The sequence below is a fragment of the Microtus ochrogaster genome, chromosome 4 (assembly GCF_000317375.1).
Source record: "Microtus ochrogaster isolate Prairie Vole_2 chromosome 4, MicOch1.0, whole genome shotgun sequence".
NCBI classification, from domain to species: domain Eukaryota; kingdom Metazoa; phylum Chordata; class Mammalia; order Rodentia; family Cricetidae; genus Microtus; species Microtus ochrogaster.
This window is the reverse complement of record NC_022011.1, coordinates 85540800-85565842: the sequence shown is the minus strand read 5'-3', so window position 1 is coordinate 85565842 and position 25043 is coordinate 85540800. Positions and strand designations below refer to the sequence as shown.

At 42.6% G+C, this 25043-nt stretch overlaps 1 protein-coding gene across 1 annotated transcript in view; it reads left to right on the top strand.

Moving 5' to 3' along the window:
- Pde11a (phosphodiesterase 11A) overlaps nucleotides 1-25043 on the top strand; it is a 273329-nt gene that overhangs the window by 99491 nt on the left and 148795 nt on the right. The window contains exons 5-6 of the mRNA XM_005346609.2: nucleotides 10317-10381; nucleotides 24568-24700. Of these exons, the coding sequence (XP_005346666.1) occupies nucleotides 10317-10381; nucleotides 24568-24700 (198 nt within the window). The remainder of the gene's footprint in view (nucleotides 1-10316; nucleotides 10382-24567; nucleotides 24701-25043) is intronic.

Sequence of the window (25043 nt, the reverse complement as noted above, 5' to 3'; positions counted from 1 at the left end):
GGCCTCCATTGACCTAACCACGGCTGAGTCCTACTCTAGCAGGTGATAATGGTTCGAAGTAAAAAGCCTCCTCTGACTCATCTGTTCATATTTAGCTTATCAGGGCTGGCTCCTACATTTCCCCCTTCACAAGCACCGATGGGACCCAATCTTGGGTCCTGCTTGCCCCTGGTTTTAAAGAGGTATGGAACTGCTTAAATTAATAGATTCATTAATTGACAACTCTGGGCCCATTTTTCTAGTATATCAATAGGCACTATAGGTAGTTATCCCCCATGCCAGGGAGTTCCCCCTTGTCACAGCCTATCAATCTATATTGGGCAGGGAGCATGGGACACCGTGTTTCTTTCCACAACTACTAGAAGCTAACATTGGGGCGTTGTTGTCTGGGCCCAAGCAGGTTGAAAGTCTAGCCAAAGGTAGGGCGGAAATTTAGGCAGTGGGGCATTCATCAAATTCCATTGAAGGGACAGGGATCATTCACATCAGCTGGACTGGTCCACATCGGCTTTCAGGAAGTCCAGGGCTCGCCACCATTCAGAGCAGGCTGTAGTCAGCAACTGATGCTTAGATATGTCTGCCAGGCAAGCGGAATCTAACTGAGATAAGTTTAAACTAGGAACAGAAGCTAAACTTTAGACAAAGAGCAGATAACAGGTGTCTGTAAACAGAAGGAATAGACTCATACCTTTGAGTCCTAGCTAACAAGTTGGCTGTAGCTTTGTGAAAGAGTCTGGATACCTTTTGCTATTAAACTGACATTATAACTGCCCTAGCCATTAATCTTTTAGAGATTTCTGAAGAATAAATAAAGTATATCTGAGTACAGACCAAATAGTTTTTGAATCTATTAAAAATGACAGGGACCAGAGTCCATATACAGTGAGTCATACCCAGGTCTCCATAGCATTGGAGGCAGAAATATCCAGAACAGCAGTCTTACTGTCTAAGCCAGGCCCATAAGGTAAATTTTTTCTTTTTTTGTGGAAGAGGGACATGGAAAAGACTAACCTTATTTTGTCTAGGCAAAAGTGGTAGAATCAATTCTCCAAGGTCCTGCTGATGTCCACAGTCTGGACCGGGTCCTGGCAGCCGGTGTTGCACTGGGGCATCTCGCCCAGTGGTCAGTGTCATCACAGTCCAGGTGGAGACATCATGGTGTCTCATAATCTTTTTCGGAGACCTTGGTTACTGTTAGGTTCTCAAGAGTTTCTGTCTAATATAATAAGCTTTTAAATCATTATTTTAAATTGCCATATTCTGCAGATCTCTGAAGTATGAAGGCTGCCTAGGTATGTCTGATTAGACAAACTTTGTTTCTCATTGTTAGTTTTAAGTTTGACTTTGGAAACATATACAGGGAACTAAATAAGGCTTATTTCTGTAACTAATTATATCAGTACTTTAAAGATGACTGACTAACTTATATTTCCTAACAGTCTATAATAAGTTAGCAGCTTTTACAAGACCAGAACTGTACACTCTGTAATAATTTTTAATTAAAGCTAATAAAGAAACTGAATTAGAGAGGAGGAAGAGGGGAGGAGGGGGAGGAGGAGGGAGGAAGGGGGAGGAAGAAGGAAGGGAGGAGGAGGGAGAGAAGGAGAAGACAGGCCATGCCATTGGTAGAGCTTGGAAGAAGCAGATGTGAAATCACACAGAAATGGATATTACATTTCTAGAAAGCAAGAAAGAAAATAAAAGACAGCTCTAAATGCTTTAAGGCGCACAAAGAACAAAATTGAAAATGAAATGGAAGAAAGTAAATTATAAAAAAGAGAAAATGACAAGAATGGGATCGCAATGAAAGTTCAGAACACGGATAATGCGGTGTCTCTGGGAAGAACACAGCAGACGGAATGAAAAGGGCTTTCAGAATCATAACTCGAGGGCATTTTACTTAAGTAAAATCAAAGTTGGATTTAGAGATTGAAAGAGCACGCTATTCAGGAGAAGTCAGTACTCTGCTCAGCTCTGAATACATTTGATGCTAATGGAATTTAAAGATAGAAAAAAATCAGACCTGTAGGCATCTAGGCAAAACCTCATGACCTTTGGAAAAAACTTTATTCCCATATTAGACTTAGTTACATTTCCCCCTGTGATAGAAAGCAGTGGGACAATAGCTAACCAATCCTCAGGGAGAAAATATTGGCCTACAACTTAAAATCTAGGCAAATTCAAATTCAATTATTTAATCACAGGTGGTAGATGCTTTTACATATACAAGGAAGTATAGTTCCAAGGGCCTGGGAAATTGGGCAGCTGAAATCTAGTCATACAATGGATGAAAGATGGCAGGATAAGTAAGTCCAGCATTTAGTGCTGTGTGCTGTGATTGTGCAGCTAAGGCTAAACACTAAGGCCTATATCATGGGAACTAATGTAAGCCTCATGTTAACAACTGTAGCAAGGTGCTGGTTCCTGTGCTTGGGAAACATGGCAACAGGCTGATATGCAGAAGCAGACTGTGCCAGGAGAACGAATCCCTTTTGTGCTTTGACTATGAAATGTCTGACATGCTTGAACACTCGGTCCTCTCCTAGTGGCACTGTTTGGGAAGGCTGAGGAATTTCCAGGAAGTGCAGCCTTCCTGGAGGAAGTTGGTACCTAGAAGCAGGTCTTTATAGTTCCGCCCACTTCCTGTCCACCCTTCACTTCCTAACTGTGACTGCAATGTGATCTACTGGCTTCTCTCTGTCCTGCCACCATGCCTTCCCTGCCACTGCCACATCTTCGCCACCATGATAGACGATGTACCCGCAAATTTAAAGCTAAAATGAGCTCTTTTTCCCTTATGTTGTTGCTCCTTGTCAGGATTTTATTAGTACAGTCCTTTTTCTACTAAATGATCTTAAGCCAGCATTCGGCTGGGGAGAGATGCTACTATGTCATCTCTCAAATGTGTTTCCTGCAAATCCTTCTGAGAAGTGATCTGGGTCAAGAGAGGCCAGTGCCCCACAGTCTTGATATATTCAAGACTACACACCCCAGGCTCATATGCAGAGAGCTTCTCAACAAATACCTTGGGTTTTCTGTAATTTTAATGTGTCATGTAAATCAGTATCTCTTTTTGATTTGTGCTTTAAGGTTTTGTTAAAGAATCTTTGCTTTCAGTTACCATTTTCTCTCTCTCTCTCTCTCTCTCTCTCTCTCTCTCTCTCTCTCTCTCTCTGTGCATATGTGTGTGTGTATTTGTGTGCGTGTGCGTGTGTGTGTGTGTGTGTATAAAACCTTGTCTTGAAACTATTTCCCCCTTCTTTGTTGGTACATCTGTATTATAATAAGTACCTTTAAAAGCCTGGCTCTGTCTGAGCTCGCGGCATTGTTCCTTGGCACTGCTAGTCTCAAAGTCTGATTTCTACAGTTTTACACTACTTTGGTACTGAACAGGGCAAGTCTTCTCTGTTGTTCAAGTTTAAAATTATCATCTCACTGTTACATACTTACCCTTTGCCATGTAGGAAAGTCTCTCCTAAAAGGGGCTTGAGGGTCTGTATAAATTAGCTCGATTCAGGAAATAACCAGGCTAGCTAGAAGATAAAACAATTATATTTTTATTTATTATAAGGGGAAAACTCATGAAAACAGGAACGAACAGTCCAAGCTCAGCTGTGCTTCGAGGGAACCACACAGAGAGCGCACCTGGGTGTGCACCTGTTTTTCTCTGGGTCCCAGCAAGCCACACCCTAACTTGGTCCCACCTCTGAGAGATAATTGGTTGACCAAGCTTCCCCATCAAGGGTCTGCAGTCACAGTCTTTGGGCATTCAGGTGTAAACTGTGAGTACCAAAAGTAGAAATGCTGAATGTCTTTCCAGATCGTCTCATGCCAGAATTAATATCTCACAGTCTTTTGCTTCTCTTAAGTGTTTCGGTTGGTTAATTTTAAGTGTGACTCTGTCGATGGCTTTTTCTATTAGAAAACAAAACAAAGCCCTTGGCTGGACACTGCTGTCAACATCAGGAAATGTTTGTCTTTTGACGTGAACAGTGGGTTAATGATATTCCGTTCCGGGAACTGTCTAAGTGATTCCTGTCACTTCTCTTAGCTCCTTCCAGCGCATGCACTTACTATCATCTCTGTGTCCTTTAGAGCCTGGACAAGGAAACGGAGTGTAGACATTGTAGTCCAAGGTCCTCAGGCACCATCGCGGCTTTGCTACTTCCCATTCTCTCTGTTCTGATCGTCCTGATGCCTGGCAGCTAGCTCCTCTCCAGCCTGCTAACAGGTGCTTCTTGGCTAAGCCTCTGACTTCAGGGCTGCTTTCTGGGACTTGCTTACTAAATGGAGCAGAGCAGCCAAGTATACTGGATTTCTAACATGAGTCCTAACTTGGCCTTTGTGTGCATAAACCCTCAGTGAAGCCAAAGGCTGAGTGACTTCCCCATGTCCTACATCCAAGGGGAAGTAGAGGGTGATGAGTGTCATCCAATTGTTCTGAACCTGCCTGTGATCCCCCCTCCTTCCTAAGTGCATTAGAATAACTTCTTGTGGCTTCCTTTTCCATCACCTTCTTTCCATTTCCTACTTCTTTCTTTAATAATTTTCCTTCTATGTGGCAGCCAATTTAAATTCTGTTCTATTTTTCTTCCAAGTATTCTTTTAGAGTACAAGATGGAAGATTTATTTCTTTTAATTCTCTGATAATCACCTAAATGACCACTTTTCCATGTTTATGCTCAAGTATTCAATCTCTGCTGTTAATATATCACATTATATATTCATATGTTAACTTTTTTATTAGGAATCAAATGTACATTCATTTGAGTTACAAACCCCCTTAGCTCACTTTGTGAAGAAGTATCTATTAATATACTAGCTCAACTCCCACTTTGGTCACTACTGAACTTAAGTCTCTGCTGGCCATTTCTGCCACATCCTGTCCCACGTTTCTTCCCTCTGGATTTCTCTAGAACACTGAGCAAAATCATCATGGCTCGTGTTGCAAACCACAGAGCAGTTGCCGGGCTTCTTCTCACCTTCTAGTTCTTCCAATGCTTCTATCTCTGTCCTTATTAACCTCACACCTGGGACTGTCTCCTATTTCCTACCTTTGCTTGTAAACAAGGGATTCTCTTCAGCCAACCATTAATATGGCTCCCACTTATCTTTTTAATCATGCACCTGCTTTTCTAAATGTCATTTAATTTTTGTAGCTGCCTGTTGCCTTGACAATAGTGTTCATCCCCTCAATATTCAAGGCTTACCACTTCTGTTACTAGGTTAACTTTTGGTTTTCCTCTCTAGTGCCAGCCTGATTCTAGCCTTTTCCTTCATACCTACTCCCCTTCCTGTGATCAGTCAGCCTGTGTCTATTTTTGGTTTATTTTCTGGCTTGGTGGCCTTGAAGACTGATCTCTACACAACATAGTACTTGGGCTGTTTTGGCCTCTGGCTTCCAGCTAAGTCTCACAAACTGAGAGATCAGCACAAAACGTATGAGACAGGGGTGTTACTGCCCCCTTGCCCCCTCAGTTAGAGAAGTGGTTGAGTTCTTCTCAGTCCTTTCCAGCCATTTCAGCTCCTTGAGGAAACCAACAACGTCACTTCCTACTCTTTTCCCACTCTCTCTGTGGTGTCTCAGATTTAGGAGAATTAACTCGTTTCAGAGTTGCTAGTCACTGGGTACTTTCCCATTCCTCACTGTCTATTGTTGCAGGACACACACTCCCAGCCAGAATTAGTCTCTTTATTGAAATATGATCCATTAAACTCCTTTGACTTATTCACTATTTCCTTACTTCCAGAACACAGTGGCCTAGTGCCTCAGCTGGAGAACTTCCTCTCTGTCCCGCGTAGAGCAATCCTCTCCCTTGCTGGGACTTAGTTCACCTGACGCTCCCACTGCCCTGAATGCATGGGTGGCCTTTGAGCATCTATCAAGATAGAATTGTGCATCTGTAAATTGCTTCCTGATCTGTACCGTGCTACACTGTGAGTTCCTCAAAGACAGAGCATTTTCACCCCTTCATATTTTCAGAGCCCATCACAGTGCCTGGAGCACAGAGGTTTTGATAAATTTTGATTAAGTAAACACATAAAAGGATAATTAATATAAGGGAAGGCTTTGCACAGAGGGAGGGCAGTGGGCAATCATTTGAGGCATCTTTGGCCTTTCATATAAAATAAAGATTAAGAAAAATCTAAATTGATGATTACTTAGTAGTCATTTTCTTTTTTGTGGCAGCAATATCTACTTGAGTATAGTTTTGTTGTTCAGAGTTGTTTTTAAGTGAAAAGAACGGAGAGGAACCAGACTAACTACTCCTTGACAAATATCCAAATTAAAAAGACTTCTCTCCATGGAGCTTTCCAAAGAACAAGCAGGGAATGGCTTGTTTTCTTCACTTGGCATCTCCAGCTTTCCCCAGGGTGGAGTCACCGGGCTGATGAACAGCAAGAGGCCCTGGAAACCACTTGTTCACGTTCACTGGTCTGGGAGCCACTTCTGCTACTCCCCTTAGAAAACTCGTTATTCAAGTGCATCTGTGTCCGTCCTTAATCTGTGTTCCTGTTGTACTGATACAATAAAATCAGAATTGAGTTCGTGCAGCCAGTTTTATGAAATAAACAAATCTAAGATTCAGGGGCTCAAATCATGAATACAATGTAAATTCTGTTCTCTTTAATTTATAATTTTATCTGTTTCTTTTTGGTTACGATTTATGCAGCTATGGGTGTTTGATCACAGACAATTGTCTATTTGAATGGATCTCCATCTTTCTCTCCTATGCTCTCTCTCCACTTCTCCCCTTTCCTCTTCCTCCCTTCCTCTCTCCCCTACCTCCCTCCTCCCAATTCAGTGTCTAGGATTCCCCTTTCTGAATTATAGATCACTCACATCTATTTATTATGAATAATTTATCACTAGCCCTTAACAATTCAGCAGGTGATAACCTGGCCCACAGAAGCTCTAGACCAAAGACTGGCAAACTCATCTTCTGCAAAGGTTTACCTAGTAAACATGTGGGGCTTCATGACCAATATAGTATCATTTGTAACTATTCAGCTCTATTTTAATAGTAGAAAATAATAAATAGATGTGATTGATCTATAATCAAACATGGATCTTTGTGTTTGTGTGCCAAGCACTTTGCTTCCTGAACTATCACTCCAGCCCTAAATTCTTTATTTATGAACCTTGCATTTTTTTAAAAGACAAGTTCTCTCTAGTATGCTGCTCTAGTTGTTCTAGAATGCACTGTGTAGACCAGGCTGGCCTTGAACTCACAGAGATCCTCTTGCCTTCCGAGTGCTGGGATTAAAGGCATGTGCTCCCATGTCTCACCCATTATATTTTATTGTTATCACGGCCTCATGGCCTAGTTTACTGTAGGGTACATGAACTTGGAAGATGTGTATCCATGAATTTCTCTTATTTATTTATTTCGTTTATTTATAACAATAAACAACTGAGATAAAGCAAAGTATTTTAAACTTTTATTTTCCTTTAGTTTTTAGAGTCTGGTGTAGCTCAGGCAGGCCTCAGACTGCCTAAATGACCTCAGACTCTCTAGGACAAGCTTGAACTTCTCATCCCCCTCCTCCACTCCCAAGTGCTGGGATTACAGGTGTGTGCTACCATGTCTTGTGTATGTAAAGCTAGAGACCCAATCTAGGGCTTCATGCTAGGCAAATTGTCCGCCAACCAAACTAAATCTCCATACCTTATATTTGGCCTTATCTCAGGAAGGTGTTTGTTTGTTTGTTTGTTTGTTTTAGAGGGTTGTCTGCTTGTTTTCATTTTAGGCGTTTCAAGTGCTCATCAGTTAGATTTGAAGAATCAAACACTGAAGTTCTATCAAGAGGTGTTTGTATGTCTTGTATTCTTTGTGATTCCAGACCTATGCATCTATAGCTTAAAATCTTTCCTTCTATCTTATAAGGTTCTTCCAGGAGGGAAAGACGTTTTTAATAGGTCGCACACACACGCTTGCACACACACACACACACACACACACACACTAAAAATGAAAAAATATTTTTTAAAAGATAAAAACCTAACTTTGCAAAACTGTAAAGCAAGCATGTAGAAAAATTTACTGAATTCATTAATGAGGTAACAGAAGGTTCTAACGCAGAGATTATGCTAGGTTTCATGTCAACTTGACACGCACTAGGATCATCTGGGAAGAGGGAAACCCAACTGAGAAAATGCCGCTCTCAGATTGGCATCTGGGTAGGTGGTTCTGAGCTATATACAAGAAAGCGGACTGAGCAAGGCAGGAAGAGCAAGCCAGTCAGCAGCGCTCTGCTGGGGTCTCCGCTTCAGTTCCTGCCTCCAGGTTTCTGCCTTGAGTCCCTGCCCTGACTTCCCTCACTGAAGGAGCGTGACCCGAGAGCTGCAAACTGAAATAAACCCAAGTGACTTTTGGGTACGGTGTTTTAGCACAGCAATCGAAACCCCGAGGCGGGCAATGAAAGAAGGCTGATTGCTGCGCGAATTCTAATTGTTCTTAATAATGAAAACTTGAGTCAGCTCTCAGGGGGTGAAAGTTGAAGGGCAGTCAGAGAAGCGGTGGGGTTGGCCACTAGGAAGGCCTTTTACCTCTACCGAATCCTCAGACTGAAGGGGCGATCCTGTCTCCACCAATCCTCACACTGCCTGCTGCATACTGCACCCTCAGACTGGCTGCTGCTCAGGCTGCTGCCTCAGACTGCATCTGAGCTCCCACCTTGTATTCCTCTCTCTCTCTGCCCAGCCGTATCACGCCTCTCTCCACACCCAAGTGCTGGGAATTAACGGTGTGAGCCAGCACCGCCCAGCTGTTTCTCTTTAGATTGGATCGGTTTCGTGCAGCGTGTGGTAGCCTTGAACTCACCGAGATCCGTCAGCCTCTGTCTCCTGAGTGCTGGCATTAAAAGTGTGTATCACCACCACCCAACCTCTATAGTTAACTAGTAGTTTAGCTCTGCACTAATTTTTAGGCAAGCTTTATTTGTTAGATTACAAACAAAATATCACTACAGCTGACGCGAATGGCTGCATTACCAGATTTTCTTTTTAATGATTACCATCATCTGGAACAACTCAGTCGGAAGCACTGAACTTTGATTTTCTTCTATACAGCAATCATGCTTTTCTTCTTGCTTTCAACCCATTTGCATCGCTGTCAGTATTTCCAACCTTGACACCCTCCCCGGCAAGACGTTTAAAGTCTTATCAATAGTAAAATTAAGCCATAAATTATTGTTAATGCTATTAGAGAATTAAAACTTATTTATTAGGTCAGAAAAATGAAAAGATATTTTCTTCCTGATTTCTAAAACCAGGAACAAGCTGGGCGGTGGTAGTGCACGCCTTTAATCCCAGCAGTCAGGAGGCAGAGGCAGGAGGATCTCTGTGAGTTTGAGGCAGCCTGGATTACAGAGCAAGTTCTAGGACAGGCTCCAAAGCTACAGAGAAACCCTGTCTTTAAAAAGCATAAAATAAAATAAATAAATAAAACCAGAAACAATTGCTATCTTGCTCATTGTTTGATTAATATTATATGATGTCAAGGCTAGAGAGGTGGCTCAGAGGTTAAGAGCACTGACTACTCTTGCAGAGGTCATGAGTTCAATTCCCAGCACATGGTGGCTCACAACCACCTGTAAAGAGATCTGGTGCCCTCTTCTGGCCTGCAGGCAAACATGCAGACAGAACACTGTATACATAATAAACAAAATAAAATAAAAAATTATATGATGCCAAGCCAAGTTACATTAAGTTACTTTGAGTCTATGTTTATTTGTATTTGGACACAGTATATATTCAACAGATAATTATGAATCTAAAATCCTTTATTTATTTATTTGGAGACAGGGTCTTACTATGTAGATCTACTGGCCTTCTACTTGCTATATAGGTGGAACTGGCTTTGGAACGCACTGAGATATGCCTGTCTCTGTTTTGAGAGTATTGGGATTAAAGGTGTGTGCTCAGCAAAGAATGAAATTGTTTTAAATCAGAATGTATTTGTCTATCCTGGTCCACATAACTAACAGGCCATCTTACTTGCTCCTGCTCATGAAGGTATATGGAGCAATGAATGAATGGACCGCGGAATCAAACCAACATAGTTAGTGCTTTAGCTCTTTCTCCTTGTGTCTTGGCACCACCCCGTTTAATATGGCTCTTTAAGCCTCAGTCAATGTGATGTCATTGCAGATCTAAAAGCGGTTACAGCATCATGCTAAATTGCAGGGAAGCGCTAATTCTTTAAGCGCAATTATCGTGACGTCACTGCAGAGCTGAAAGCGGTTGCTGCGTCGTGTTAAACTTTGGGGGAGCACTAACTGACCTGGGTTCACCGTCTCTCTGTACGACACAGGTGGTGAAGTTTACCAAATCCTTTGAACTGATGTCCCCAAAGTGCAGCGCCGATGCTGAGAACAGGTAAGGTCCCTGGGCTTCATGCTTGTCTTCTGACGCTCTGTGGTCCTTGGCGTTTGCAGTGCTTCATGATTCTCTGCGGACAGGAGTTGCCCTTTCTCTGGGTCATCAAGTGCAGCCATTTATCACTCTGTAGAATGTCAGAATTTAAATAAAAGCTATTGCTGAATAGTGAGTGTATAAAGAGTACATCTTCGTTGTGTGTTTTTAAGACAAACTTAAGACTAGGGATGGTGGTACTAGCCTCTTAGCCTAGCTGCTTGGGAGGCTGAGTCAGGAAAACCCCAGATCCAAGACACACCATGGCTGCAGAGGTGGAGCAAGGCCAGCCTGGGAAACTCAGTGATTCCTGTCTCAAAAAAAAAAAAATCCTGAGAAGAGGGCTGAGGGTCTAGTTCAGGGTTCACTGTCAGTACCACAAGAAAGAGAGAGAGAGAGAGAGAGAGAGAGAGAGAGAGAGAGAGAGAGAGAGAGAGAGAGAGAGAGAGAGAGAGAACTGAAATGTAATACTTGTGATACGGTTATAATCTTGCTTGTGGGCTTTGTAGTACCCCTCTCTCCTGAAGGAGATTTGATTTTTTAAAATATGTATTATTGCCTTGAATCTTGGAAAACAGCTACTGTGTTAGTTACTTCTCACAACACCAGACAAAAGCAACTGTAAAAGGAAGGAAGGGTTTGTTTGGTTTGTTCTTGCTTATAGTTTGAGTGTAAATCTGTAAGGACAGGAGAGTCGTGGTGGCAGATGCAGGAGAGTCGTGGTGGCAGATGCAAGAGGAGAATCGTGGTGGCAGATGCAGGAGGCAGCTGGTCACATCCCATTCAGTCAAGAAGCAGAAGCTGAGTCATAAATGGGCTTACTCACCTCAGTTCCAGGGATCTGGCACCCTCTTATATGCACCTTGTGACTAGGTGTGCACGGAATATACATACATACATACATACATACATACATACATACATGTAAGCTATTCACTCATTTTCAGAAAATAAAAACTAAATTTTTAAAAGAAGAAAGAATGATGTATTGTTGAGAAGTGACAAAGGAGCTGTTGACCACAGGGCCATCAGTTATAGGAAGGAAAGCACATGGAGTCAAGAAAGCTTGTGACGTGAATTCCTCTGGCCCATCTCCTGGCCCATAATGGTTTCATGTTCTCTAACAGGTCAACTTTTGTCCTTCTTCCTAATGACAGGAGGGAAGATGCCCTTGTAAATGTATGCCCTACTTCATGACAGAGAGCTTTTCTTGGATGAGCTTTTCAATTTTTTTTTTCAGCACAAAATAATCCTATGGTACACGGCACATTTTTGTGTGACACATTATTGTCTCCTATGGCAACCAGCTCATTTACGGGAAATGGGAGGTAGATCTCTAGGAAAGCTCTGGATGTGGGAAGATCTCGATCAGGTCTTACAGGACCTAACTAACCTCCAGAGGGGTGAGATGCCATCAGCGGGGAGTTTGCGAGAGAGGAGAGCCTGAGGGAAGCATTGCATGTGTGAGCGTGGGGGCTGTGAGCTGGTGTCACACGGATCATCACTATTGCTAGTGATGGTTCCTAATTCCTTGTCACGTCCAGCTGCCTGGGATGCCATCGGACTGAGATGAGAATCCAACCGGGTCCTTCTGCTCTGCTCAGAGCCTCCTAATGAGAAAGCAGCGTGCTCACCGAGGAATAACAATGGGCAGAGATGTGATGAAGTCTAGATAGAAAAATTGTGTGGGCTAGAATGAGGAAGGACTACAGGACGGCAAACTTAGAGCACCATTAAATCCCGCACGGAGCAGAGTCTTCTGTGGAGGTCCTCCATAGACCCCCCCACCACACTTGATGTCAGATCATTCCACTCACTATTTCTGGATGCATTAACAGGAAAACTCTACTGTGATCACCAGAAAAAAACATAATGTCAATGCTTAGTAAGTAATCAATAAATACTTAGTGAATAAATGATTTAATGACATTGAAAATTGGGCTGGTAACTACCATCCTGGGTGGCAGCTGTGGCATAGTTATTGCCCCATAGCTGGTTGTATTGCCACTTTGTGTATTGTACATTGTTGGTGCTACATGGCTGGGTTAAATGTGGGTTAATATTTTCAACAAGATTGCACAATAAGGGGATGGAGAGATGGCTCGGTGGATGAGAGCAATTGCTGCCTTTACAGAGGCCCTACATTTGGTTCCCCGCACCCACATGTTGGCTTCTAATCATCTGTAACTCCGTATCCAGGGAATCTGGAGCCCTCTTAAGGTTCCATGAACACCAGGTGTGCAAACAAATACTCATATACATAAAATAATACATAAATAAATCTTGGAAAAGATGACTATGTCTTGACATTGAAATGAAAAGTTACTGTTTTATGCAGAAGCACATGAGCAAAGGGGAGAGTATTTGCCAGGAAAACCTGAGGACAGAGCTGAGATCCCCAGCACCCACATAGACGCCAGCCCAGTGTGATGGGACCATATGTACTCCTCGGACTTTGAAGGCAAGGATGGGATCCCCAGAGCAATTTGGCTGACTAAGCTAGCCAAACCACGGCACTCTGAGTTGAAGTGAGAGATCTTGCCTCAACGGATAAAATAGAAAGCAACTTAGGGGAGAACGAATTCTTTCTTTCTTTCTTTCTTTCTTTCTTTCTTTCTTTCTTTCTTTCTTTCTTTTTTTCTTTCTCTCTCTCTCTCTCTTTCTTTATTTCTTTCTTTCTTTTTATTTATTTATTTGTTTATTTGTTTTTGGTTTTTCAAGACAGGGTTTCTCTGTGTAGTCCTGGCTGTCCTAGAACCTGCTCTGTAGAGCAGGCTGGACTCAAACTCACAGAGATCCGCCTGCCTCTGCCTCCCAAGAGCTGGTAATAAAGGCCTGTGCCACTGCTAGAAAGGGCCAGGTCCCAGTCTCTGGGTTCTCATTCATACACATGCACTCCCCACGTATTCATGCATGTGAACACCCACACACACGTGCAACCACACCACATGCACATTAAAAAAAAATCCCCAAGCAACAAAGCCTACATAAACAAGAAGAAGAATACAATTTGATAGGAGTGGTGAAAATATTTCTGTTGAAAAACTAGCCACAACCCAGAGCAGTAACTAAAGAAGAAATTCCAAAGTAAATGAGGAGATGATCTTTCGCTACTCAAATACCAACAAAAAGACCCACTACCGCATGCCAAGTCATGCATTTGAATACAGAAGAAAATGGCCAATTTCTCACCATAAACAAAAGAATTTCAAAGTAGCGAGAGCCTGGTGTGAACAAATTTATGTATTTTGCAGGGCTGCTATTAAAATGTGGAAAAACAATTTCTCAAAAAAAAAAATCTAATTGGAAGCTGCTTCCTTTCCAGTGGCAAGTAATTGAATTGAGGAGAGAAAAGGAAGCTTCGAATTTCATCAGAGAGGAAATGCTGAGACAGCCTTGCTGTCTGTTGACATGCTTGTCAATGACAAGGGCGCTAAAACAACACGGGTCCCCAAATGAAGCGTTTCATCGTGATGGCATGAACGATGTCAGGCAGTCTAACTTACCAACGTGCTTCATTTTCCACAGTGGAGTCACCCCGAGTGTGCCAGGCAGAATTTGTTCTCTTTGGCACCTTACCCCTTGTCATCCACCTCTATGGTGGATTGCAAGGGTGAGGAGGTTTTGCAGATGGAATAGAGGGCACGTTCAAGTGAGGAGGTTACGCTGGGCTCTCTAGACGAGCCACAAAGAGCAATGTTTTCAGCCAGGTTGGGACAGAAAAGAAGCCAGAGAGAAAGCAGAAGGAGAAGTCAAGGATTTAAAATGTGAACTGAAGGACCAGGAGCTGGCATGGTCATTGAAATGAGGACCAGGTACTTGGGACACTGAGGGAGCTGGAAGCCAGCATGGCCTTTGATATGCTGATGGGTTCCCAAGATGGTCATATGGCCCTTCTGCCAGAGGTAAAGGGAACGACTCCTTTTGGCAGGGGGGAACTGGCTGCACAAATTCCTGAGAAAGGTTGGCTTTTCTCTAATAGCCTCAAATCTTCCTACAGTGTAGGCTGAGCTCATTTCTGGATATTTGGCCTGCCTGCGACCTAGCATTCAGGAAAGCATACAGCCTTGGCAACATCTTGATCGTGGCTTTCTCTAAGAACCCAGACAGTGAGTTCAGCTGAGGTGGGAATACATACATCTTAGCCTGAGACAATTTAGGGTTTCCTCCAGTTTTAATGTTGGAATTATAGCTCTGCTACTCTTTCCTCTGAAAGAAAAATAAAGATTGTTTGCCACACGACTTTTTTGAGCTCCATTTCTCAGGTCAGAATATTAAAACCAGTGTTTCAACGTTTAGGGAAGTAGCTGAAATTCTTTGTACCAACTTAGTTTTGCCAACAATTGACTCCTTCTAACAACTGTTTTAATCCATCTTAATTAATTAATTATCTCCGTAACTCTCTCTTTTGGACCTCCACACTCCATGGCCCAGATTCTGTCATTTTTACAGAGAAGTTGTCTTCCAGGATGTGTCTCTGATGACTCAAAGCTTCATGACAACCTTGCTAGTTCCTCCAAAGGTCTTTATAAAGACATTGGATATCTGGGTAACCATCCTTTGTTCTTGTCCAGCATGGATGGCAGAACCAAGAAAAAGCTTGCGGGAGACGTAACCCTAAGAAAACTAAAAGGGATGGGCGAGGGTTTTGATTATCCCTGAGTATACTGTGATTACACACTGTAATCATATTGCACTTTATAACCAAAACATCATTGGCCCACAGGGGAGAGTTGTTAGCACCCAGTCAGATTCTGGCTATGCTCTGGGCCTGGAGGAGGAGAACACACCAACTCTACAAGGCCAAGGTGACTCACCCAGTTGGACATTATCACGCCAAAGTATGCTTCAGGGAAGCAGAAATGGCTTTTGAGAATGTCACTAAATGTCTGTACTGTGAACTGTGATGGGAACAATGCCTTTGGGTACGCCTCAGAATATGACTTTCAGACTTTGAAAAATGTGGTCCCCAACAACAAAAATCTATCTAATTATCAGCTGGCTATTAAACTAACTGAAGAGAAATTCTAGCTGCTGTACGATGGAGACACTTTTCAAAATTAGTTTAGGGGAGTCACTTGACAACAAATAGCACCAAGAATAATAGCAACAGATAGAAACAACTACATCTTGGCAGAGGATAAAGGAGATGCTATTGTTTTCAAAGTTTCCACACTATTTAATATTTTAGTTTTTAATCAGAAACCATAAAGCATACAAAGAAACAAGAAAAGATTAGCACGGATCTAGACAAAGTGGCTTTTGATAGAAACTGTCCCACTCAAGAAAACAGTTGGAATTTGGGTGGGAAATTATAAATATGCCCAAAAGTTTAAAGGAAACCCCATACAAAGAACTAAAGGAAAATATGAGAACACTCTCTCAACAAGATCAGTGACAAGATAAAGTATAGACAGTATCATCAAAACAAATCCAAGTTCTAAAGTTGGGAAGTTAAATAAAATGAAAAGTTCTCCAAGATGGGGCTTAAGAGAGCATGCGTGAGAAGGCCTACAGTCTACAGGAAAAAAGATAAGTCTATAGGAAATGTGTAGTTTAGGGGATAGGAAGAAAAAAGAAAGAAGCAGAGTCTCAGAGACATCTAAACGCTATCAATCATAAAAACAAGCAGTCCTACAAGGAGGATTCGCAGAAAAAGAAGTGAGAAAGGGCTGAATTGCTTTTCTCATTGTCATGACTTAAAATCTGACCTAACATGTGACATAAAATCTGAATGGGTTTATTTGCCTTACAGTTTAAGGACAGGCGTAGTCAATCATGGAGGCTTAAGTGTGACTACAGCATCACGGGTCACAATGTGTCAGCAGTCAGAAACTAGAGAGAGGACAAGAAGTCTCAAGCCTGCCCAAGCACCCTCCTGCAGTGAAACTCCACCCCGTGAAGGTTCCACAACCTTCCAAAACAGTGCCACCCAGAGGAGAGCCAAATGCTAAAACACTAGAGCCTACGAAAGAAATCTCTCATTCAAAAATAATGTCCTAACTCTGTGCCCGGTTGGAATAAAGGCCATCTCACAATGCAAAATGGATTAATTCTAAATTCAAAAGTTCCCATAGTGTTTCACAGTCCCACTATTTAAAAGTTCAAGTTTTCTCCTGAGACTCAGGTTAATCTCATCACCGTTGGCTCTTATAAAACTCATGAAACAGGCAGGATTTCTGTTAGTGTGTGACTTCCTTCACACAGCCTCGGGGCATACTGTTGTGGATTACTTAATAAAATCAGGGCTCTTGAACCTCAAAATACCAACAGTTAACGTTGCTCATTGATGGACAGGGCTCTAGATGGCTTTGGCGCACGTGTGTGTGTGTGTGTGTGTGTGTGTGTGTGTGTGTGTGTGTGTGTGTGTTTCTCATTTCTACCTCCTCCGGGTATCTAGGGTGGGGTAGCTCAGCAAGTCATCTTCACATACTAACCCTGGAGGCTGAGCTCCTTGTTTGCAAGGCTGCTTGCTTCCTTTGCCAGCAAACTATTCTCAGCCTCCCAGGTATCCTCTGTGTCTTCCCCTAAAATGATCCTAATGTTCAGATGCTATGGAGCTGCGGTTTGTCCACCGAGACCCCTTGTTTCTGACCTAGACACATCATTCAGGAAACCAGCTCTTCCGTGTATGTTTTCTTCCAGAGTAGTCTAGTTGAATTAGTACACTCCAAGGTACTGATGGTGTATGTGTCTATGGCTCATTTTAATGTTAATTACAAGAAATAAAATAGAGGAGATAAAACATTTACAATGAAGTATATCTTCCAAATTCATCTTGAGAAACTCAAGGAAAGCCCATTTGTCAAGCACCTAACCCTCACATCTTCAGTATACAAAATGAAAACATACAATTGTGCTGTTAATTTTCACGGCTTTGAACATGAAGACTCAAAGGAAAAATAAACTCACTGCCCCTTTTGATGGCAGATGGGGGTTTCTTATTCTAGTAAAAACTGTCACAGGGGAGAATAAAAGCTCTAAAAAAATAGTCTTTGAGAAAGATACATTTAAAAAAAGCAATGAACTCAAACATGGAAAACTACGTAGATGCAGGATTGATTCTACCCTGTAAACAATTGCAACAACTTCGAAGCCCTAATAGCTGATGCGTTTAGCTCTTACTTTTGTAGGCCTCTCCTTTAATATACAGGCCTTTCATTTAATTTACTCCAACTAATAATTTAACTTGTTGAGTCCATTTCTCCTTCCTTGCTCTCTCTAGGTAGTCCTTTAACTTGTAATGCTTGCCTTTGATGGAGAGAGATGGCCACCACAGAGGGAGGCTCCCGCAGGGTGATGTGGTGGGCTACTCATCAGGGTATAATTTTCACTGCACACCATTGCCAGCAATTTTGCTACCTAGCACATTTTCTCTTCCGTACCTCCCCAAAGCTCACAGTGATGCTGAACTTCTCCCACACCCCAGGACTTAAACTGAACAGATTGGCACAATCTCACCAGATGCACTAGTTAGGGTTAGTATTGCTGTGTTGAAAGTCCAGGATCAAGAGCAAGTTAGGGAGGAAAGGGTTTATTTGGTATCACTATCACGATTCATGATCAGAGGAAGTCAGGCAGGAGCTCAAACAGGACAGGAACCTGGAGACCGGCACTGATGCAGAGAGCTTAAGGGGTGTTGATTACTGGCTTGCTCCTCATGACTTGCTCCACCTGCTTTCTTACAGAACCCAGGACCACCTGCCCAGAGGTGGCACCACCTACCATGGGCTGGGCCCTGCCCCATCAATCACTAATTGAGAAAATGCCCTACAAGCTTGTCTACAGTCTGATCCTATGGAAGCATTTTTCTCCAATTTCTCATCCTTTCAGATGACTCTAGCATGTGTCAAGTTAACATAAAAATGAGTAAGGACACCAGGGGTTTTTAATAGAAGAGAAATCTTTGTGGTATATAAGATATGTCACTTATCAAGAGACTTCTTTGCGTGCACTCTTCGCATGGTGCATTCTCTTGACCTCAAAGTGACCTCATGAGATAGTTTTCTTCCTTGTATAGTACAATAGCCCATTTATCCATAGTCTTGTAGCTAGAAAGTGGTTGCCAAAATTAAAACAAGAGCAATGAGGACAGAATTGTTTGGCTATGAAATCAACAAGGTTTTGCTGCATGTTGCTGAAAGACACTACTCACCCACACCTATCCCACTTGCCATGTGTTGCCTGTCTAAGCATCACAAGACCTTACCCTACAGTGACATCAGCTTCTGGGGTGATAAGCTCCATCATTTTAATTACCTAACTTTAGGAAATGAAGTATAGGAAATGCGGTCATTAGTTACCATGTCTTAATTTCTGATAACACAGGCTCTTTAAAGAAGGAGAAATAGGGAGTTTATGGAAGTGTTTTCACATCAAACCTTAAAAGCAAGCTCATTAACAGGTCAAAATAAACTTCAGGAGCTTCTGGGAGTTAAATCATCTTCAACGACCATCACAAGACCAGCGCTAATGGGCTGATCCTGCTTGCTAATTGCCTGATCTTTTCCTTTCCTGACTAAAAGGTTTGTTTGATAACCTTTAAAGACACACGGAACCAGTAGAGATTAAAGTCCCTGTCCTGAAGGCTTGAGACCCTCCTGCTGGGGTCCTAGCTTTCAGCCCCTCTGGTATTGACTTAGTTCCTTAATCTCCTAATTAAAAGACAATTTCAAATAATGTTGCACAGCTGGTGCTCTCAGGAAGGGGGGGTGACAGGCTTTCCTGAGAAGAAGCAAGCAATGGAGCTCCAGTCTGTGAGCCACAGTTCAGACTGACATCTAGTCAGCAAAGTGAAATATCAAATGCGACCATGTATATCATCTGTAGTTCAAAACTAGATGTTTGTTTGAAAGCATAAAAAAAGAAATTACCTGTCCAAAATACCTCCCTATTCCTCTGATAATAATCAAGCTGCAAAAGGTTTCATGGATAATCATCTTTTGACAGTGAGAAACTAGATGGCTGAACCGTCTACGCCCACATTGTTGATCAAGGTTTAGTTAACAGTTACAGTCTTCATTAGTGATTACCAGTCCGGGAGAACGAACAAGTCTTGACAAACCTGATGTGCTGTAGAACAGTGGTGAAAACGTGTCTAGAAAGGACGCAAGGTAGCTGTATATGTAATTATATGTATATATAAAATCTCCAATACACACAAGGAACTCAAGACTCATGGGCATGGTGCTATAGATATGGCAGGTATTTAATACAAGATTTTAATACAAGGTTCACGCATAGAACCGCACAGCATACTGTTTGGATTTGTCCATTGTAGCCTTATTCGTTACTTGTAACCTAAGTGTTAACTCTGTTATTTCCTGTATCAAAAGAGAAAAAAACAAACAACAAAAGAAAACAAAAACCCCACAGATTTCTAAGGCATTCCTTGTGGTGTGGCTTCATCTGAATTTTTAAACATTCCTTCTTCTGAATGAATCTTTTAAAGACTAACTGGGATCAACACCCCTTTTTCTCACCTTCCCTAATATTTTGTAGTCCCTTCCCTAGAGCATCTACCACAGCCCGTCACTATTGTCTCTGTGTTGCCTGAAGCTCGGGCCATGTTAGCTTCTGTCCACACCCATCTCTGTAGGTAGGCCTACCGTTGGTCTGGTACCCGAATGCAGGCGGTGTCTTCTAAGAGTCTTCCTTGTGGAAGTAGAATATCTGGAATAAACATCTTAAAAGAAAGGTTTATGTAAGCTTATGGTTTACAAGGTGTTAGTCCGGGGCGGCCAGCACCTTTGTTTCTGAGCCAGTGGAGAGGTCAGTGTGAGGGCCGGAACGTGTGCTGGAGGCTGCACACCTCATAGTGGACAAGCGGCAGAGAGCCTGTGAGATAGGGCTAACATAAAACACAGCTCCAAAGCTCAGACCTCAGTGACTGCTTCTTCAAGCTAGGCCCCATCACCTTCTCTTATGACCTCCTAATAATGCCATTATATTATAAATCTATCAATGGATGATGAATCTATCATTTGGTCTTCAGGATCCAGTTACTTCCTTGAAGCCCATTGGCCAACAAACAAGGCCCCAACACATGAACTTGTGGAGGAACACTGCATATTCTAAACAGCAGATGGGTTTCCATGTAACCACTGCTTAGGCCAGCAAAAGAGGAGCACACCCTTCGTATGTACTTCTTGCAAGATTCGGTCCTCTCTATTACCTAACTCTTAAATGCAGGCCCAACCAACAGTTTTTCTTGAAGAAACAAGATCCTGAGAATTTCTAGCGAAAATATATAAACAAACTCTGGTATTGAGAGCATGGGCAGAGACTACTGGTTGTTGGTTTATACATTTATTTTTTCTTCTGATGGATGCTGTTTAGAGAAGTAACTCTGGAGATACTCTTAAGTCTATTTTCACAGTTTTCTCGTTTGAAACCCTCCATATTCATCATGGTTGAGCCTGCGGAGGTCTCTTTGAAGTTAGTTTGGGTGTCACATTGGGAAGCAAGATGCCAGTGGGGACAGGAGACTCCAAACTATAGCATGAGACTTGTTTAAGTAACTACATCTCCTTCCATCCTTGATGTCCGTAAAGCAAGAAGAATCAAATTTAGCTTGGTAGTTTGGCATGAACCCTGAGTTTAGAGAGGTCAATTTTATACAGTTAAAATAAATTCTCATAGTTGGATTTCATCTTTTAAGGTTGTTTCACTGAAGATCAAACATCAATTATATTTATTTCACCTTCCCAAACCATTATTATAAGGGTTGCTTCTCTTTATGGTGCTTTTATTTCTTTTTCTCTAAGATGCTTTAAATATTCCCACTGTAGGAGGAAAATAGCATTATGATTTGAATGCAAGAGGCCCAAAAAATGTATTGTTTATATAAACAAACTTTGGAAACATCAAGATGCTTCCCAAACATCTATATGAGGGTGTGAGCCCAGTTGTAGTGCGCTCCAGTACAGACAGGGTCTGGGGAAGTCTGAAAGGGCTATTTCCTTAGATGTGTGACAGTGTGGACCAAACTATTATAGCCTTAAGGTCCAGGAGCCAAAATGCTTCACAGGGCTTGGCATTTGATACCCTGAGACCCAGTGGCCAAGCTCCCTCATGTGGTTCAAAACTGTGTCAAGAAGAACTGAATGAAAGAATAAGTCTCCCTAGAGACCCAGAGCACAGGGGACTCACAGGTATCTGTGTTCTTACAGCTACGTGCATGACACAGAGAACCCCTTCGCTGAAAGAAACTCATTAGCACCCTTAACCTATGAAGGTCTGGGAATGATTGAATTGCAGATGTGGTTCCAAACCGTGGTGACTCTTCTTAATTTGTTTAGGTATAAAATGAAAATTTGGATGCTGGCCTTTGGTCTCTGTCATGGTCCAGTGCCAGCCTGGACCATAAATTATTTCTCCGGACCAGAGGGGAGGCACGGGAATAAAGACACAACTCACATGGCTTTATCAGGAGGAGTTTTTCAGTGATTCCCCCATGAAATCCTGCGTTCACATCCTGAAAATTCCTCTGCGATTATTCTCCAAACAGCCTTATATACCAACACGTAAACTGAGGGGAAATTCATTAGCATTCTGTTTCCTAGGTAACCAGGTGAATGGCTGTGGTCATATCCACACATCTGCCTATGCCTGTCAGGTCTTTCTATCTTCCTGCTCTGTCAGATAGGCCAAATTAGCATCTTTTTCAGGCATCCTCCAAATTACAAAGAAGGGAGCAGAACATTAGCATATCCTGACCCTTGTTAGGGAGGTGACCTTCTCCTGTGTGGCAGGTGCAAACTATGGCCTGGAAGTCTGGCCACCATTCACTGTGGAAATATGGGCCTACTGGTCTCTCTAAAACGAATGTTCAGACTCAAGAAAGCTGATTAATTCAACTTTGGATGTTACGTTAAACTCACAAAACCCTGAATAAATGGCTTTCCCTCAATGTCAATTTCTCTACACAAGCCCTTTCTGAGAAATTCCAGCTATTTCATGTCCCTAAAAATAATTCATCTCCGTGTCCACTTTGCAGTCCTGAGAACTGACTGAGCCTCTGGCCCTGTTCTCCCATTAGCAATCTGTCCATGCTTCTGGTATCTTTCTCATCTTCTCGAGTCTCCAAACCAAGCCTTGCTATGAATAGGATTAGGTATTCAGGAGCGAAATGTACACAGACTACAAACCCTTGACATGGGCCTGACACTTGGATCTACCAGGGTCTCTTCTCATCTTCGGTCCCTCTAGGCTAGCGCTTCTTATTCACCACCTCTAAATCAAGGTTCCTAGGATCACTGCTCAAGCGGCCTTTTCTTTCCCATACTCTCAAACATTTCTCCATCACCTACAGCTAAGGTCCCAGAAACTCTACCCAAGTCTCAATTCTTGGACCCTGGCCTTCTTTCTAGTCTTATCCCTCAGCCTCTGGTCACCCATTTTTCTGTGTTTTTTTTTAACTCCTAGTGTTACCTCCTCCCACCTCCAATCTCTCCTGTGGACTTACGCCCATCTTGAAAGACACTCTGAAGTGGCTAATGTTCGTTCCTTGTCCCCGCTGTTCCTTGCCTTGGGTTCCTCCCTGACTGTTCCGCTCTGGTCTTTCTAAGGTCCCACTTCAGCCCTTTTCCCCCACGGTCTACAGCAAACAATAGGCCAGAGCTTCCAACACTTCTAAAATTATACCAGTATGGAACTGGGGGAATGGTTTGGTTGGTAAAATGCCTGCCATGGCAAACATGAGCACTGAGTTCACATCCCCAGCTCACATGCTGAAATGGGGCCTGGCAGAGCCCATCTGCAAGTGAAGTACTGGGAGACAGAGTTAGGTGGATCTCTCAAGATCGCTGGCTAGCCAGCTTAACTGTATCAGTGAGAGATTCTCAGAAAAATGCAATGGAGAGTGATCAATTAAGACACCTGGCATCAGCCTCTGGCACACACACACACACACACACACACACGCATGCACATACACATGCATACACATATATACACAAAATAAATGTATTGTAAAATACAGTATATAGACAACATAGAATACATTGACAAGTCAGTGCCTCTCTGAAAGAGCATCAAGAATTCAGTCCATTTATATAAATTTAGAAATTACTTTGTGAGCCTAGATCCATATATCGGGTACATTTTACCATGTTTTCCTTCTATGTTGCTTTCATTAAAGTACAACATAAAGCCTCATTTGCCATAAATGTAAAGTAGCAAAGAGAAAACAGAACAGACTTTGCTTTTTGAATTAGAAACATATCTTTTCTTTGAAGTTCTTTTATTTATGTACTACTCAATAGCTATAAACCTAAGCCTCTTATTAAAATTTCCATTTGCACCCAGAGAGCCACAGAGAACAAGCTTGTGTGCTATTCAGCCTTTATAGGCATCAAGAGATGAATAACGTCGTAAATATATCCTGGGTTTGCCAGTCACAGAGCGTCTGTCCCTACAGATGTGATGTAGAGATGATGGTAGATAATCTACCCCTCCTGCTCATTCATGCATCTAGTGGTCTCCATGACAACGCCTGCCCTTCCCAGCTCGCCACGAACTCCAAACGGGTACATACAGTATAATATTAACAACTATGCACAAATGTGTACTAACAGCATAATAGCAATGACTGTTTACAGTCTTGATATTTTCTTACATAAAGTGCAGCTTAGACTAGACACACAGATGGGGCTGTGCTAGCGCTGGAAACACGGTTGAGTGACAGATCACCAGCATAAGGCCTTGGGCTCCATCCTCACACGGAAAACGTGCAACATTTATTTCCCAGTTTCCCCTGTTCTTGGTAGCAAAACATCTGGGATGTTCAGCTAGGATGTTCAGCTGAGGAACCCAGTGGAAGTGTACGAAGCCACGTGCTGGTTCCCTATTATCAGTCTTGGTCTTATCTGATTGTGTGCATTCGACTTGTCAACCTTGAGGCTTGAACACAGCCTAGAGCTACTCTCTGGCCTGTGGAGGATCTGCGTTTCTCTATGGTCTGATCACCTTCCATTCTAGTGGGGAAAGAGTTTAAAGGGGGCTCCTGATAATCCTCTCCCTGTCATTCTGACCATTTATTCCTCGGTAATGAGGGCAGGAAATGCTGCTATTAATGTCGTCTGGCGGAGTTTACTTTCCAACAAACTTAGTTTCTCTTCTTTCCTATTGCTGACTCGGTGCTCCGACAGTTTCAAAGAAAGCATGGAGAAGTCGTCTTACTCCGACTGGCTGATAAACAACAGCATCGCCGAGCTGGTTGCTTCGACAGGCCTTCCTGTGAACGTCAGCGACGCGTACCAGGACCCGCGCTTTGACGCTGAGGTAAGAGGAGTCCTCTGTTGGAGGCTTGTCACAGTGCTGATGCTTTTTCTGGTTGAGGTGGGGAAGGGATGTCATGCAGAGCCGCAGTAACCAAGACAACAGACACTTCTGCAGGCCTGTGTTCTGGTTCCCAGTGTTGCCCACTGTAGACTGACTGCTGTTTGGGTCTGCCCAGACTTGTGGATAGGTGTCTGAAGGTGGATCAAATTAATACAGGCCAATTGTTATAATATAAAAGCAACTTTAATATAAATGGAGCACTCACGCAACCGAAGTTCCAGCGATGCCCAGAAACAGGAAACAGGAAGAAGGGGTCACCAGCGTTTGTGCACCCCAATTTATA